Source organism: Mobula hypostoma, chromosome 12, assembly GCF_963921235.1.
Source record: "Mobula hypostoma chromosome 12, sMobHyp1.1, whole genome shotgun sequence".
In the NCBI taxonomy this organism is placed as follows: Eukaryota; Metazoa; Chordata; class Chondrichthyes; order Myliobatiformes; family Myliobatidae; genus Mobula; species Mobula hypostoma.
Genome location: NC_086108.1, coordinates 63,754,645 through 63,772,196, shown reverse-complemented (window position 1 = coordinate 63,772,196; position 17,552 = coordinate 63,754,645). Strand labels below are relative to the sequence as shown.

The following is a 17,552-nucleotide window of genomic DNA, read 5'->3' as shown; positions in this document are numbered from 1 at the left end:
ATAGGTCCCCAGGGCCTGATGGGAATTATGCCAGGTTATTGAAGGAGGTCAGAGAAGAGATTGCTTGGCCTTTGACCTCTAGGCACAAGTGACGTCCCGGAGGACTGGAAAGTAGCTAATATAGTGCCTCTATTTAAGTAAGGAACAAAGTAAAATCCTGTGAACTATAGTCTCACATCAGTTTAAGGAAAGTTGCTGGAGAAAATTCTTAGGGAAAGAATATATGAACATTTGGAAGCCTATGGCCTTATTAGGGAGAGTCAGCATGGCTTTATGCAGGGCAGGTCGTGTCTTGCCAACTTGATTGAGAATATTGATGAGTTGATCAGCAAGACAATTGAATTGAATTGACGTTATTATTTACATCCTTCAAATACATGAGGAGTAAAACTCTTTACGTTACATTTCCATCTAAATGTGCAATGTGCAATTTATAGTAATTTATCATAAATAGTATGTACAATAGGACAGCCAATATAACATAGAAATGCAGTTGTGTCAGCCGGGGAACCGGAGAAGAGAAACCAGGGAATTATAGACCGGTTAGCCTGACATCGGTGGTGGGGAAAATGCTAGAGTCAGCTATCAAAGATGTGATAACAGCACATTTGGAAGGTGGTGAAATCATTGGACAAAGTCAGCATGGATTTGTGAAAGGAAAATCATGTCTGACGAATCTCATAGAATTTTTTGAGGATGTAACTAGTAGAGTGGATAGGGGAGAACCAGTGGATGTGGTATAATTGGTTTTTCAAAAGGCTTTTGACAAGGTCCCACACAGGAGGTTAGTGTGCAAACTTAAAGCACATGGTATTGGGGGTATGGTATTGATGTGGATAGAGAATTGGTTGGCAGATAGGAAGCAAAGAGTGGGAATAAACGGGACCTTTTCAGAATGGCAGGCAGTGACTAGTGGGGTACCACAAGGCTCAGTGCTGGGACCCCAGTTGTTTACAATATATATTAATGACTTGGATGAGGGAATTAAATGCAGCATCTCCAAGTTTGCAGATGACACAAAGCTGGGTGGCAGTGTTAGCTGTGAGGAGGATGCTAAGAGGATGCAGGGTGATTTGGATAGGTTAGGTGAGTGGGCAAATTCATGGCAGATGCAATTTAATGTGGATAAATGTGAGGTTATCCAGTTTGGTGGCAAAAACAGGAAAACAGATTATTATCTGAATGGTGGCCAATTAGGAAAAGGGGAGGTGCATCGAGACCTGGGTGTCATTATACACCAGTCACTGAAAGTGGGCATGCAGGTACAGCAGGCGGTGAAAAAGGCGAGTGGTATGCTGGCATTCATAGCAAGAGGATTCGAGTACAGGAGCAGGGAGGTACTACTGCAGTTGTACAAGGGCTTGGTGAGACCACACCTGGAGTATTGTGTGCAGTTTTGGTCCCCTAATCTGAGGAAAGACATCCTTGCCATTGAGGGAGTACAAAGAAGGTTCACCAGATTGATTCCTGGAATGGCAGGATTTTCATATGATGAAAGACTGGATCAGCTAGGCTTATACTCACTGGAATTTAGAAGATTTGGGGGGGTCTTATTGAAATGTATAAAATTCTAAAGGGGTTGGACAGGCTAGATGCAGGAAGATTGTTCCCGATGTTGGGGAAGTCCAGAACGAGGGGTCACAGTTTGAGGATAAAGGGGGAGCCTTTTAGGACTGAGATGAGGAAAAACTTCTTCACACAGAGAATGTTGAATCTGTGGAATTCTCTGCCACAGGAAACAGTTGAGGCCAGTTCATTGGCTATATTTAAGAGGGAGTTAGATATGGCTCGTGCGGCTAAAGGGATCGGGGGTATGGAGAGAAGGCAGGTACAGGGTTCTGAGTTGGATGATCAGCCATGATCATACTGAATGGCGGTGCAGGCTCGAAGGGCCGAATGGCCTACTCCTGCACCTATTTTTTATGTTTCTATGAGTTAAGAGTCGGATGGCTTGGTGGAAGAAGCTGTCCTGGAGATGGTCTGTCCTGGTTTTTATGCTGCGGTACCGTTTCCTGGATGGTAGCAGCTGGAACAGTTTGTGGTTGGGATGACTCGTGTCCCCCATGATCTTTTGGGCCCTTTTTACACACCTGTCTCTGTAAATGTCCTGAATAGTGGGAAGTTCACATCTACATATGCGCACGGCAGCTCGTACCACTCTCTGCAGAGTCCTGCGATTGAAGGAAGTACAGTTCCCTTACCAGGCCGTGATGCAGCTAGTCAGGATGCTCTCCATTGTGCCCCTATAGGAAGTTCTTAGGATTTGGGGGCCCACATCAAACTTCTTCAACCGTCTGAGGTGAAAGAGGCTCTCTTCACCCTCTCAACCCCAGATCCATTGATGTCAATAGCCTGTCTCCATTCCTCCTGTAGTCCACAACCAGCTCCTTTGTTTTTGCAACATTGAGGGAGAGGTTGTTTTTTTGACACCACTGTGTCAGGGTGATGACTTCTTCTCTGTAGGCTGCCTCGTTATTATTTGAGGTTAGGCCAATCAGTGTAGTGCCATCAGCAAATTTAATTAGCAGATTGGAGCTGCGGGTGGCGACTCAGTCATGGATATACAGAGAGTAAAGGAGGGGGCTTAGCAGGGCAATGAATGTTGCCTACATGGATTTTAGTAAGGCATTTGATGAAGTCCCTCGCTGACCTCTGCCTCATGCAAGAAACGGAGGTGATTGATGGGGGCTATAGAAAGGTAGTCACCCCTAAATTGGAGTTGGCAGGTACTAGGGTGACTGTCAGGAGAAGAAAAAGGAATGGGTAGCCAGTGCAGAATACCCCTGTGACCATTCCCCTGAATAATAAATATACTGTTTTGGATACAATTGGAGGGACAACCTACATGGGGGAACCATAGCGACTGGGACTCTGGCACTGTGGCTCAGAACAGAAGAGGGGAAAAGAGGACAACAGTAGTGATAGGGGATTCCAAAGTTAGAGGAGTAGACACAAAATTCCGTGGATGTGATAGAGACACCTGAATGGTATGCTGCCTCCCAAGTACCAAGGACAGGGATGCCTCAGACCGGATCCACGACATTCTAAAGAGGAAGGGCGAGCAGCCAGAAGTCTTGGTACATATTGGCACCAATTACATAGGTAGGAAGAAGAGGTCCCAAAGAGAGTGTTTGGTGGCTCTGGGCCTGTACGCACTGGAATTTAGAAGAATGAGGGGGGGATCTCATTTAAGCCTATCAAATGTTGAAAGACCTAGACAGAGTGGGCATGAGGATGGTTTCTATAGTGGGTAGTCTAAGAAGAGAGGGCACAACCTCAGAATAGAGGGATATCCATTTAGAATCAAGATGAGGAATTTTTTTAGCCAGAGTTTGGTAAATCTGTGGAATTCATTGCCAAAAGCAACTGTGGAGGCCAAGTCATTGGTCGTATGTAAGGTGGAATTTGATAGATTTTTGATTTGTCAGAGTGTGAAAGGTTATGGGGAGAAGGCAGGAGAGTGGGTTTAAGAGGGAAATGGCTCAGCCATGATGAAATAGTGAAGCAGGCTTGATGGGAAGAATGGCCTAATTCTGCCCCTATATCTTACGGTCTTATAATTGCACTGGAGTGGAGATTCACCTGGATACTGCCTGGAATGGAAACCTAGCAAAATAGACTCTTCTCGTTAGGCCCAGATAAATACAGGCACCAAGAGACAAAAGGCGGCAATGCCGATCCCACCCAACCTATTCAAAGGCTTACAGTAAGAAAATCTTGAGGAAATTTTAAAAACCAGAGAACAATCCTACAATTCATATAACTCTACTGTTGCCTGGAATAGAGGAGAAGGCTTTGGGGCAACACAAAAGAGGTGTACAAAGTTATTAGGGACATTATTAGGAAAGAGCTTAGCAGATTACTCCAACACCCACCTCCCATGTCAAACGGACCTGTAACCAGACAGTGTAGGTTTAATGTAAGGAGTGGAAGGTTTTGAGGGGACCTAGGGAAGAATTTTTCACCCAAAGGTGACTGGAATTTGGAATGCACTGCAGATGGTGGTGGAGGACAGAGCTATTTTCAAGTACTTGAATTGTCAAGGCATAACAGCTACAAATCAAGTGCTGAGATCAGTATAAATGAATAGATAGGTTCAAAGGCAAAAGGAAAAACAGATTTTGAGAAGTGATTTTGCATGGATAGGTGCGTTAAAAGTCCTACTTCTCTGCATTTTGACCATGATGTTCATTTGCGTCCTCTTATAACTTCATCATTAAAAAAGAATATACAGGCCCAGGAAAATAACAGTCAAGAAATGTCTCCCATTCCATGTAGCTCGTCCCAAATAGTCTGGATGCAACATGACATCCAGCTGGAACCTAGTCACTGCCAGCTCATTTTGTTGCTTTGGGCTTAAGAAACCTGACTACAGCATGTACAGCATATGATCTGCCATGACCCAATATCAAAAATGCCTTCGTAGGAAACAAGACTGGGATCATCTCAGATGCATGGTCTGCATGGGACCTGATCAGACTGATGCGTAGCACTGTCCTGGAGAGGAACAGGAGCATACAAAGAACAGGCCATTCTGGAACTGCAACCATCTGTTTAGTAACAAAAATGGTTGCCACAATTATGATTTGCAACTCTTGCTCTCCTAGTTGCCACTCAGATCCCTCTTAAATTTTTCCTTTCTCCCCATATATCTTACGCCCTCTGTTTTTTAATTGTTTTTCCCTGGGAAAAGGACTGTGTGCATTCAGCCTATCCATGCCCCTCATGATTTTATCTATTATGACATTTCTCAGTCTCCATCACCCTAAGGAATACAGTTCTGGACTGACCTCCCTCTCCCTATAACTCAGCTCCTTAAATCCTGGTGACATTATTGTTAATCTTCTTTAAACTCTTTCCTATCCAATGACTTCATTCCTTTCAAAGGGTAGCCAAAACTGTAGAGAACACTTTAGGTGCGGCCTCTCCACCATCTTGTATAACTGCAATACAACATTCCAATACTTATACTCAGTGCTCTGACTGATGGAAGTTAGCATGCCAAATGATTTCTTCACCACAGTACCTACCTGTGATGCTTCTCTCAGGGAACCATGTACTTTGCACTCCTGGTTCCCTTTATTCTACAACACTCCCAGTACACAATGTGGAAGTCCTACATTTGTATTATTTATGAAAAAGCAACAACTCTCAGCAGTTATCTGAATTAAACATCATTTGCTACTTCATTGGCCCACTTACCTAGCTAATTCCCTTTACTTAAGTCAAGTTTCTACATTTTTGAGGTGTGAAGTTAGTATGTAAATTTATGCATGATTAATATTTTATCTCTGAACACAGGTATTTCTATGAAGATGTGGAATATTTTTATTAAAGATGATGGACTTGAAGAAAACCATGAAAAACTGCAAGTGATGCTAATGAAACCAATGAACGCCATCATTGGACAGAAATATACCTCCTTGGTGGAAATTATAGATACGCGTGAAGGTATGAATTATAAATGGAATCACAGGCTTGTACAGCATTGTAATAGGCTTTTTGGCCTACCAGATCCATGCAATCATTTTTCCCACTTGCATCAGTTCCATTTTCAAGCATTAGAACCATATCCTTCTATGCCTTGCCAATTTGCGTCTAAGTGTCTTTTAAATATATTATTTGTAACTGATTCCACCACTTCCTGTGAGAGTATCCAACAGATAAGAGCCACTGTGTAATAGAAAATTCTCCCTCACTGCCCCTCTTCCCCTTTACAATTTCTTCTTCTCACCTTAAACCTCTTGTTTATATATATAGGAAACAGATTTTGTTTTTTTTGTGCAAGGAGGGGGGATTTGGGAGTTGATGATCGTGCTGCCTTTCTTTTCTTTCTCGGCTTCATGGCTACCAGGAGAAGAAGAATTTCAGAGTTATATACTTCAATTAAAAAAATGAATTTTAAACCTTTGAACTATCTACCTTATCAAGGCTTTCTTATAATCTTAAGTACTTCTATCACGTTACTCCTGCTCCTCTTCCACTTGAAGGAAAATAAGTCTAACCTATCCAATCTCTCCCAGTGACTGAAGTGCTCAAATCAAGACAACATCCAGTAAATCTTTGCACTCTCTCTTGTGCAATCACCACCTAATTCAAAAGGACTTCAGATAAAATGGTTCCAACATTAAGCGATCTGGAATAGAAACATAATTTAGGATTACTGACTAATGTTGCATGCTAGCTGCATACAGTCACATATTACTAAGTAGTAAGATTGTGTTTACCTACTTGACATGAAACATACTATTTTAATTTATTTTGTTCTTGATATTTCAAAATTAAGTGCCTACATATTTATATCCCAAAGAATATATTGCTAACTCCTTGTACTCATTGTTTTTTTGGGGGAGTTTCTTTCTATTTTCCCGGATGGAATTGTTTCTGGCAAGGTAAGCAAAAGTACCTATTCCTAACTGCTCCCTTACAACAACCTTCTTCAACTACTGTTCTCTTCTACTGAAGACACAATACATAGGCAGAGTGCTTCAAGATAGTGGATAACACATAGATGGTGTTGTTCCCATGTTCCTACTGACTTGTCCTTTTTAGTTTTGGAGATCCTATAGTAACAGCTAAATGCAGTACATTTCATAAATAGCAGACATTACAACTACTGTCTGCTAGCGAAGGAAACCAATGTTAACTTGGTAGAGTGTCAGCCACATGGGCTGGTTTGACCTAGATGGTGTCAAGTTTCTTGAACACTGTTGGAATCGTACTTATCCACACAGATAGGGAGTATTCCACTACACGCCCTCCACGCACCTTATACATAAAGACCATAGACATAGACATAGGAAACCTATGAAGCCATTTGGCTCATTGAGTCTGTTCCACCATTTATTATCCCTCCCAACCCCATTCTTCTGCCTACTCCCCATATCCTTAGACACCCTTTCTAATCAAGCACCTATCAATCTCTGCTTTCAATACAGTGGATTCTGGTTAATTGGGCTAAACCAGGACCAACACATTTGGCCCAATTAAGTGAATGACCGAAATTGCAAAATTTCATGGAAATAGTTTAAAAGGTGTAGGAAAGATAAAATACCATTTAGGTGAGTAACAAAGGATGTATTTAAATGAAATACAAAACAAATTAGAACATTGCAACAGTACTATAAAACTGCATATTAGTTCCTAACAGTCATCAACAGAGGAGTTCATCCTGTATACACTGCTGTGTTCTTAAAATTGACAGTAAATGAACAATATCAACACAGACATCTAGTGCAGAAAATGGATGGCCTTCATACAATTCTTTCGATAATTGCATCCTCCAAATCTTCATTTTCATTACACCCTTCAAGATGATTGATGATACCTTCAAATTCTTTGTACTCCCTAAATTGTCCTTAACTCATTTCATTTTCACTCCCAGCCAATTCTGGCATCTCCAGGCCTGACTGCTTGAAACCTCAATGAGCAAAATGGTTCTGAATTCTCTTACTGCTTATTTCTTGCCAACTATTAGTGACAAAAATCACTGTTTTTTGGACATAAATACATACAACGACACTATTTAAATACTGTTTGTTCTAAGCACAGTGTAGTGTCTAACGGCAACACAAGTACCAGCACAAGCACTAGTTAGAAACTGCTGGGCAACTATCTCCTGTCCCAATTAAGTGGCACAGTGTTCCAAATAAACAAAGTGAATCTCAGCTATTTTCTCAATTCACCTTAGTTCTTTAAGAATTGTCCCAAATAAGTGGCTGTCCAATTAACCAAAACCCACTGTATACCCAATGATTTGGCCTCCACAGTCATCCGTGGCAATGAGTTCTTGCGAAAGAAATTCCTCCTCATCTCTGTTCTTAAGGGACATCCTTGTATTCTGAGATGTGCCCTCTATTCCTAGACTACCTCAGTACAGGAAACATCTTCTCCATGCCCACTCTATCTTGGCCTCTCAAAATTTGATTAGTTTCAATGAGATCATCTCTCATTCATCTAACCTTCAGTTAGTACAGGCTCAAAGCCATCAAATCCTAGGGTGTTAACCATTTAATTCCCAGGATCATTTTGTGTGAACCTCCTCTGGTCCTCTTCAATGCCAACACATCCTTTCTTAGATAAGGGGCCCAAAACTGTTCACAATACTCCAAGTGCAGTCTGACCTATGCCTTATGAAACCTCGGCCTAAAGAGAGTCAGGAGAGTCATGAGGTAAGCCACTCTGTGCAGGATGCCCTGAATCTCAGCTGATACTGTAGCTAAAGTTTTAATGGCTAATTCAGTTTAACTTCCATTAAGCTTCAGCTAAGCCCACATCCCTTTCCACAAAATGTTAATAGTTGGGGAACTTGGTGATGTCCCAATGGTTGCCAAGTGTAGGTGATTCTTAATGGAGGTATTAATTCATTGGAGTTTCAGAACATAGAACAGAACAGCACAGAAACAGGCCCCTTGGCCCATGATGTTATGCCAAATTAATTAAATTAGTAATCAACTGTGCAACTAAACTTATCCCTTCTGCCTACACAGTCTCCACTATTGGAACATTAATTTCCCAACTATCTGAGAGCCTCCTGAATGCTCCTTTCATATTTGCCTCCAGCACTATCCCATGCAATGTATTCCTGGCACCCATCACTCTTTATGTAAAAAAAATTGCCCATAAATCACTTTTAAACTTAGCTCCTTTACCTTAAACGCATGCTCTCTGGTATTAGACAATACTCGGAAAAAGGAAAATACCTCCCATAATCTTAAATCTCTATCAGATCTATGCTCAGCCTCCATCGTTCCAGAGAAAAAAAACTAATTTGTCTACCTTCTCCTTATAACACATGTCTGCAGGATTGTGCCAAATATTACCTGCCACTGAACAGTCCATGCCTTGGTTTTGCTGCATACACTTCACTTCTTGAGGAATTTTGCATGGAATAGAATGGCTCATAGTTTTGATGGATAAATATTTCAAGTTGTCTCTCTGCAGGGAAGTGTAATCCCGCTGATCTGAGAAGTAGTGACAGCATTGTAAGTGAAATGCCAAATACATCTTCCAAGCCAATTACTAGTGAAAAAATAATATCCCATCTGGAAGAAAAGTCATTTACTCAGCCTAATCCATACTGGGATCACAATACTTCTCCTCCTCGAGGCGATGTCCCTCAGACCAACCACTTTTTGGACCATCGTGGAACTTTCATCTCAGATGATATTGCTCAGGCTGCTCCCAGTGCACAACTTCAGGCAAGCAGCAGAGTGGTATGTTAGTACCAAAGATTCCCTATTATGACAATAAGAGTTATTATACATTGTTTCTTTTGATGTAAGATGAAAATGCAAAACTCTCTGAACTATCTTGAAAAATAGGAAATCAAACTTTTGACATTATTTTTTATCCCAGAATTATATTTTTATATCATTCATTTGCTGAATGTGGTTTAAAACTAATTAACACATTATTTTCAGACCACCCTCACAATTCCAAAAAGGGAACTGAGAGATTGTGTTGACAGTTAAGATCTTCTTAACAGTTATTCTTTAATATTTTTTTCTTAATAAAAACAGAAAATGGTGGGGATAGTTAGTTGATCAACTGACATCTGTGGAGAGAAGTAGAGTTAACTTTTCAGAGCAGTAGCCTTCTATTAGAAGGTCTAATGAAAGGTCATCTCCCTAATGTGTTAACTTTATTTCTCCACAGTTGCTGCCTGATCCATTAAGTATCCGCAGCATTTTCTATTCTTCCTTCAGATTTTCTAGTTACGTTTTTTTTCATTGTTCAATTAATGATATTTTTTAATTAACATTACAAAAATCACCTCAGGGAGGGAACCTATATAAGAGAAGGAGTCTGAGTATAAGCCATTTGGATTGAAGAAAATAATCAGCACTTTCTGCTATTTTACAGTACCATGAGATGGTGCCAAGAAGTACCGATGATTTCTCAATGCCATTACAAGTCAATGGATGGCTCTTGCACCCAACTCAAAGGCATGACCTGCTTCAAAAAGACTTTCCATTTGTAGCTAAAAATACACAGTCATCTGGCAACGTGGATCAGGTAGATGTTTTCATTCAGTACAACAGCTGATTTTGAAGCTATATCGCTGTAAATTTCTAGTATTATTCTTGGTCAATGTTTTGACTTTCAGTAGAGGAGTTAAGGCATTTGCCAAGTGTTTTGATTCTTCTGGGGCACTCTCATGTACAATAAGTCCTTAAACTAGAACTTGTACTTTGGGTCCTAATTTAAAATGGGATATTTGCTGGGACTAGGGGAGGAAAGTGAAAAGAAATGTATTTTTAAAAGACTAATAGGTGGGCAGAGGGGTGGGGTGACTCTGTTGACAAAGAATGAGATGAAATCACGTAGGATCAGAAGAAGTAGAATCCTTGTGGGTAGAATTAAGAAACTGTAAGAGCAAAAAGATTCTGATATTAGTTGTGTATGGGCTTGTGAATAGTACTGTGTATAGGAGATAGAAAGGGAACATTACTGTGGTCATGGGGACTTCAATATGCAGGTAGACTAGGTAAATGAGATTGGCACTGGATCCTGGAAAATATATTAGTATTACAATTAATACTAATAACTACAGCAGCATGAGAAAGGAACTGGCCGATGTTGATTGGAAGGGGATGGAATAACAGCAATGTCAGGAGTTTTTGGAAGTAATTCAGAAGACACTGAATCAGAAGTATTGTAAAGGCACAAAGAGGCAATCATGGCTGACAACGGAAATCAATAGCTGCATAAAAATAAAAGAAAGAGAATGTAGCAAAAATTGGTGGGAAGCTTTTAGAAACCAACAGAAGGCATCTAATAAAACAATAAGAAGAGAAAAGATAAAATATGAAGGTAAACTAGCCAATAATATAAACAAGATACTAGAAGTTTTTTCAGATATATAAAGAGGAAAATAGAGGCAAGAGTGGACTTTGGACTGCAGGAAAATGGTGTTGTATAGATGGTAATGTGCAATAAAGAAATGGCAAAAGAACTGAATAAGTATTTTACATCAGTCTTCACTGTGGAAGGTACTCACAACATATCAACAATTTGAGAGAGTCCTGGGGGCAGAAGTGAATGTAGTTGTTATTACTAAGAAGAAAGTGCTCGGGATGAGAGGTCAGAAGGTGGACTGAATGAGCTACCTCTTCCAGTACCCCAGGTATCTGAAAAGGAAGAGGTAGCTGAAAAGATTGTGCAGGCATTAGTAGTGATCCTCCAAGAATCACTAGAGTCAGGAATGGTTCCAGCATACAGAAAAATTGCAAGTGTCACTCCACACTTTAAGAAGGGAAGTAAAAGACAGGAAGTTGCAGGCCAATTAGTCTGATTTCAGTGATTGGTATGATTATAGAGTCCATTATTAAGGATGAGGTTTTGGGGTACTTGGAAGCACATGATAAAATAACACAAAGTCGGCATGGCTTCCTTAAGGGAAGATCTTGCCTGAAAAAACTGTTGGAGTTCTTTGAGGAAGTAACTGGCAAGTTAGACAAAGGAGAGTCAATGGATGTTGTTTACTTGGATTGCAATGAAACCAGTGAAGAGGTACTGATCTTTAGTCTACTAAACAAGATAAGACACCATGATTTTCCAGGAAAGGTATTAGCTTGGCCAGAAGATTGGCTGATTGGCAAAATGCAAAGATTGTGAATAAAGGTGTCCTTATTTATTTGGCTGCTGATGACTAGTAGTATTCTGCAGGGGTTGGTATTGGGTCTGCTGATTTTCACGTTATTTATCAGTGATCTGGATAACAGCATTGATGATCTGTGGCCACGTTTGCTGATAATACAAAGACAGATGGAGGGGCAGGTAGTGTTAAGAAGCAGAGAGTCTGCAGAAAGACTTGGGAAAATGGGCAATCTAGTGGTGGAGGGAATATAAAGGAGGGAAATATAGGTTTGTTCACTTTGCTAGAAGGAATAAAGGCTTCAATTATTTTCTAAATGGTAAAAGAATGCAAAAATAAAAGATGCAAGGTGACTTGGGAAACTCATAACATCTCTTTATAACAGAGATGAGGAGGAATTTCCTTGGCCAGAGAAGTTGGGGAATCTGTGGAATTCATTGCCACAGACAGGCGTGGAGGCCAAGTCATTGGGTATATTTAAAACAGATGTTAACAGGTTCTTGATGAGTTAGGATGTCAATTGTTTTGGGGAGAAAGCAGGGCAATGGGGTTGAGAGGATAAATAAATCAGCCACAGTCTAATGGATGAGCATACTCTTGGCCAAATAGCATAATCCTGCAGTTCTGTCTTTTAGGAGAAATACCTTGTGTTATGATATGTAAAAATTGCTTTGGTCAGTCTACCTGTGTAAGAGTTATGCTAAATGCCTGAATCAGTCTTGTATTTCCTGGTCCTCATTTGAGTATCAGGTTTGTAATTCACAACAATTGCATGTTTTTGCAGTCAGGTATCAAAAGCAAAACAAAATTCAAGTGTATGTGCCACCTCCAGTAGCCTAATATCTCCACAAACCCTTGAGTCTCTTTCCTATTGGTAGGGGTAGCCATTTCAGTTAGATTACTCTGTACTTGGTCTGAAATTACTTGATGTCCTGAAACTCACTGGATACCCAGAAACTGGACTATCTCACTCAGCCACTGTGTTTTCTGTGGATTCACCACCCATCCTCAGTCCTTCATGTGGCTTACCAGCACCTCCAGGGCTTCAGCTACCACTCCCAGACAGGTTGTCATAGCATGATGTCAGCAATATAGTAGTCAGAGTTCCTGCTTATAACTGAATGTTTGGCACCTGCGTCCAGCCTTCCACGGGACACTCCTTGAACTTACAAAACACTTTTAATGTCTCCCATTCTCTCCTTTGACTTCAAAACTGTAACTTGTGCTTCTGCATTTTTAATTCTGTTTCTATGCCCCCTGATTCTATATCTCCTCATCCTCATCTAAACCTGTCCAACCCCTCAAACTTATCATTCTTCTCCAGGAAACCGAGGTCCACTGGCACCTTCCAACAGGTGAGAGGGCAGCTCGAGGAAAATATGTTGGCTGTTGCCACAAAACCATAGGTGTTATTCATCTATCCCAGTACCTTAATCTCAGTCTCATCCCTGTTGTTTGCACAGCATAGTACCCATTATGCAGAATCCTGCCAACTACACCAATTTTGTAACAAAACTTATTTTAAAATCCATTATATGTTATTTTCTCATTCACCTCAGGCTACTCACATATGCATTTGCAAACAAAGGAAACACTACACATGTATTCAAGGCTACAAGAAGACACTGTTAGAACTAACATGTGTGATATGGAAAGGAAAGCAAAAGTTTACAGTAGTAGCAATACAGAAAAAAATAGTACTTATCATTCACTAAACAAGCCAATCTCTGCAATGTCAGAGGGGAGCTACAGATCCGGCAATCTTACACATTGCCCATTTTCTCTCTCTCCCTAGCTCTGATTTGATGTACTTGCCCCTATCTTCTTAGCACTAGCACCAGCCATGACCTAGCATAAGACAAAATTCTCCAACTTGCACAAAGAAAGTACTCATTTTTATGCCCATTAAGCTTCCTTCGAAGCTCTATATATTTATCACTCCAGTACTTTTCCATCCCTTGGTACTACCAGCTGCATTCCCCCCTTATCTCTTATGACCTTCAGCCCAGACAAACATGTTTTCACCTCTTTCCACTCAAGTGGCCGCAGACTTGTACTTGCTTCATTTCTTAACAATTTTGTTGTGGACTGGTGCTCTTGTACTTTCTCAAAACAATCCCACTCCAGTATAACACCATTTTGTCTTATAGACTTGCATTTTATTTCAGCATATACCAAGGAGGGATCACATTTAACTTTTTCCTTACAAGTCATAGTCATAGTCATTGTCATACTTTACTGATCCTGGGGGAAATTGGTTTTTGTTACAGTTGCACCATAAATAATAAATAGTAATAGAACCATAAATAGTTAAATAGTAATATGTAAATTATGCCAGGAAATTATGAAATAGGTCCAGGACCAGCCTATTGGCACAGGGTGTCTAATCCTCCAAGGGAGGAGTTGTAAAGTTTGATGGCCACAGGCAGGAATGACTTCCTATGATGCTCAGTGCTGCATCTCGGTGGAAAGAGTCTCTGGCTGAATGTACTCCTGTGCACACCCAGTACATTATGTAGTGGATGGAAGACATTGACCAAGATGGCATGCAACTTAGACAGCATCCTCTTTTCAGACACCACCGTCAGAGAGTCCAGTTCCATCCCCACAACATCACTGGCCTTACGAATGAGTTTGTTGATTCTGTTGGTGTCTGCTACCCTCTGCCTGCTGCCCCAGCACACAACAGCAAACATGATAGCACTGGCCACCACAGACTCGTAGAACTCGTAGTATGTTCTACACTAAGAATGCCTCAGTTAGAAAAGCCAGCATCAGTATATAACTTTATTATAAAGATTTTCAATGTTGTTAGCTGATCTTGGATGGAAGTGCAAGAGGGAAGCAGCAGTTTAGTTGAATAAAATAACAGCTATGGTTATGCTAATGAAAAAGCAAAACAACTTGCAATATGGACTGGAAATGTGCTGTACTTTTGCTTTATTTGATGAAAATTGCAAAGGTTAAATATTTTCTAATATTTGTCCTCTTATTAATAAGGCTTTTTCATGTGATTACTTAGAGATTCAAAGTTGGTTCACCGTGTAACCATTGTGTGAGTGACAACTGGATCTAATTATATTGTAGAGGTGACTTACAATGGATTGAAGAGCTTGAGCATGTAGATATTAAGGAAGAGAATGTGCTGGAGCTTTTGGAAAGCATCAAGTTGGATAAGTCTGAGAATGGACTGGATGTACCCCAGGCTGCAGTGGGAGGCGAGGGAGGAGATTGCTGAGGCTCTGGTGAGGATCTTTGCATCATCAATGGGGACGGGAGAGGTTCCCGACGATTGGAGGGTTGTGGATGTTGTTCCCTCATTCAAGAAAGGGAGTAGGGACAGCCCAGGAAATTATAGGCCAGTGGGCCTTACTTCAGTGGTTGGTAAGTTGATGGAGAAGATCCTGAGAGGCAGGATTTATGAACATTTGGAGAGGCATAATATGATTAGGATAGTCAGCATGGCTTTGTCAAAGGCAGGTCGTGCCTTACGAGTTTGATTGATTTTTCTGAGGATGTGACTAAACACATTGATGAAGGAAGAGCAGTAGATGTAGTGTATATGGATTTTAGCAAGGCATTTGATAAGGTACCCCGTGCAAGGCTTATTGAGAGAGTAAGGAGGCATGGGATCCAAGGGGACATTGCTCTGTGGATCCAAAATTGGCTCGCCCACAGAAGACAAAGAGTGGTTGTAGATAGGTCATATTCTACATGGAGATCAGTGACCAGTGGTGTGCCTCAGGGATCTGTTCTGGGACCCCTTCTCTTCATGCTTTTTATAAATGACCTGGATGAGGAAGTGGAGGGATGGGTTAGTAAATTTGCTGATGAGACAAAGGTTGGGGGTGTCGTGGATAGTGTGGAGGGCTGTCAGAAGTTACAACGCGACAATTATATGATGCAAAACTCGGCTGAGAAGTGGCAGATGGAGGTCAACCCAGATAAACATAGAAAACATAGAAAATAGGTGCAGGAGTAGGCCATTCGGCCCTTTGAGCCTGCACCGCCATTTATTATGATCATGGCTGATCATCCAACTCAGAACCCCGCCCCAGCCTTCCCTCCATACCCCCTGACCCCTGTAGCCACAAGGGCCATATCTAACTCCCTCTTAAGCATAGCCAATGAACTGGCCTCAACAGTTTCCTGTGGCAGAGAATTCCACAGATTCACCACTCTCTGTGTGAAGAAGTTTTTCCTAATCTCGGTCCTAAAAGGCTTCCCCTCTATCCTCAAACTGTGACCCCTCGTTCTGGACTTCCCCAACATCGGGAACAATCTTCCTGCATCTAGCCTGTCCAATCCCTTTAGGATTTTATACGTTTCAATCAGATCCCCCCTCAATCTTCTAAATTCCAACGAGTACAAGCCCAGTTCATCCAGTCTTTCTTCATATGAAAGTCCTGCCATCCCAGGAATCAATCTGGTGAACCTTCTTTGTACTCCCTCTATGGCAAGGATGTCTTTCCTCAGATTAGGGGACCAAAACTGCACACAATACTCCAGGTGTGGTCTCACCAAGGCCTTGTACAACTGCAGTAGTACCTCCCTGCTCCTGTACTCGAATCCTCTCGCTATAAATGCCAGCATACCATTCGCCTTTTTCACCGCCTGCTGTAGCTGCATGCCCACTTTCAATGACTGGTGTATAATGGTGTATAATAGCCTTTTGAAAATCCAAATATACCACATCCACTGGTTCTCCCCATCCACTCTACTAGTTGCATGCTCAAAAAATTCTATGAGATTCGTCAGACATGATTTTCCTTTCACAAATCCATGCTGACTTTGTCTGATCATTTCACCGCTTTCCAAATGTGCTGTTATCACATCCTTGATAACTGACTCCAGCAGTTTCCCCACCACCGACGTTAGGCTAACCGGTCTATAATTCCCCGGTTTCTCTCTCCCTCCTTTTTTAAAAAGTGGGGTTACATTAGCCACCCTCCAATCCTCAGGAACTAGTCCAGAATCTAACGAGTTTTGAAAAATTATCACTAATGCATCCATTATTTCTTGGGCTACTTCCTTAAGCACTCTGGGATGCAGACCATCTGGCCCTGGGGATTTATCTGCCTTCAATCCCTTCAATTTACCTAACACCACTTTCCTACTAACATGTATTTCACTCAGTTCCTCCATCTCACTGGACCCTCTGTCCCTTACTATTTCTGGAAGATTATTTATGTCCTCCTTAGTGAAGACAGAACCAAAGTAATTATTCAATTGGTCTGCCATGTCCTTGCTCCCCATAATCAATTCACCTGTTTCTGTCTGCAGAGGACCTACATTTGTCTTTACCAGTCTTTTCCTTTTTACATATCTATAAAAGCTTTTACAGTCCGTTTTTATGTTCCCCGCCAGTTTTCTCTCATAATCTTTTTTCCCCTTCCTAATTAAGCCCTTTGTCCTCCTCTGCTGAACTCTGAATTTCTCCCAGTCCTCAGGTGAGCCACTTTCTCTGGCTAATTTGTATGCTTCTTCTTTGGAATTGATACTATCCCTAATTTCTCTTGTCAGCCACGGGTGCACTACCTTCCTTGATTTATTCTTTTGCCAAACTGGGATGAACAATTGTTGTAGTTCATCCATGCAACCTTTAAATGCTTGCCATTGCATATCCACCGTCAATCCTTTAAGTGTCATTTGCCAGTCTATCTTAGCTAATTCACGTTTCATACCTTCAAAGTTACCCCTCTTTAAGTTCAGAACCTTTGTTTCTGAATTAACTATGTCACTCTCCATCTTAATGAAGAATTCCACCATATTATGGTCACTCTTACCCAAGGGGCCTCTCACGACAAGATCGCTAATTAACCCTTCCTCATTGCTCAAAACCCAGTCCAGAATAGCCTGCTCTCTAGTTGGTTCCTCGACATGTTGGTTCAAAAAACCATCCCGCATACATTCCAAGAAATCCTCTTCCTCAGCACCTTTACCAATTTGGTTC

The 17,552-nt window shown here is 41.2% G+C and overlaps 1 protein-coding gene across 1 annotated transcript in view; it reads left to right on the top strand.

Annotated features, from left to right (window-relative positions):
* The window catches only part of frem1b (Fras1 related extracellular matrix 1b), a 215,270-nt gene that overhangs the window by 189,221 nt on the left and 8,497 nt on the right, over window positions 1–17,552 (top strand). The window contains exons 29-31 of the mRNA XM_063064975.1: window positions 5,302–5,451; window positions 8,944–9,215; window positions 9,865–10,017. Of these exons, the coding sequence (XP_062921045.1) occupies window positions 5,302–5,451; window positions 8,944–9,215; window positions 9,865–10,017 (575 nt within the window). The remainder of the gene's footprint in view (window positions 1–5,301; window positions 5,452–8,943; window positions 9,216–9,864; window positions 10,018–17,552) is intronic.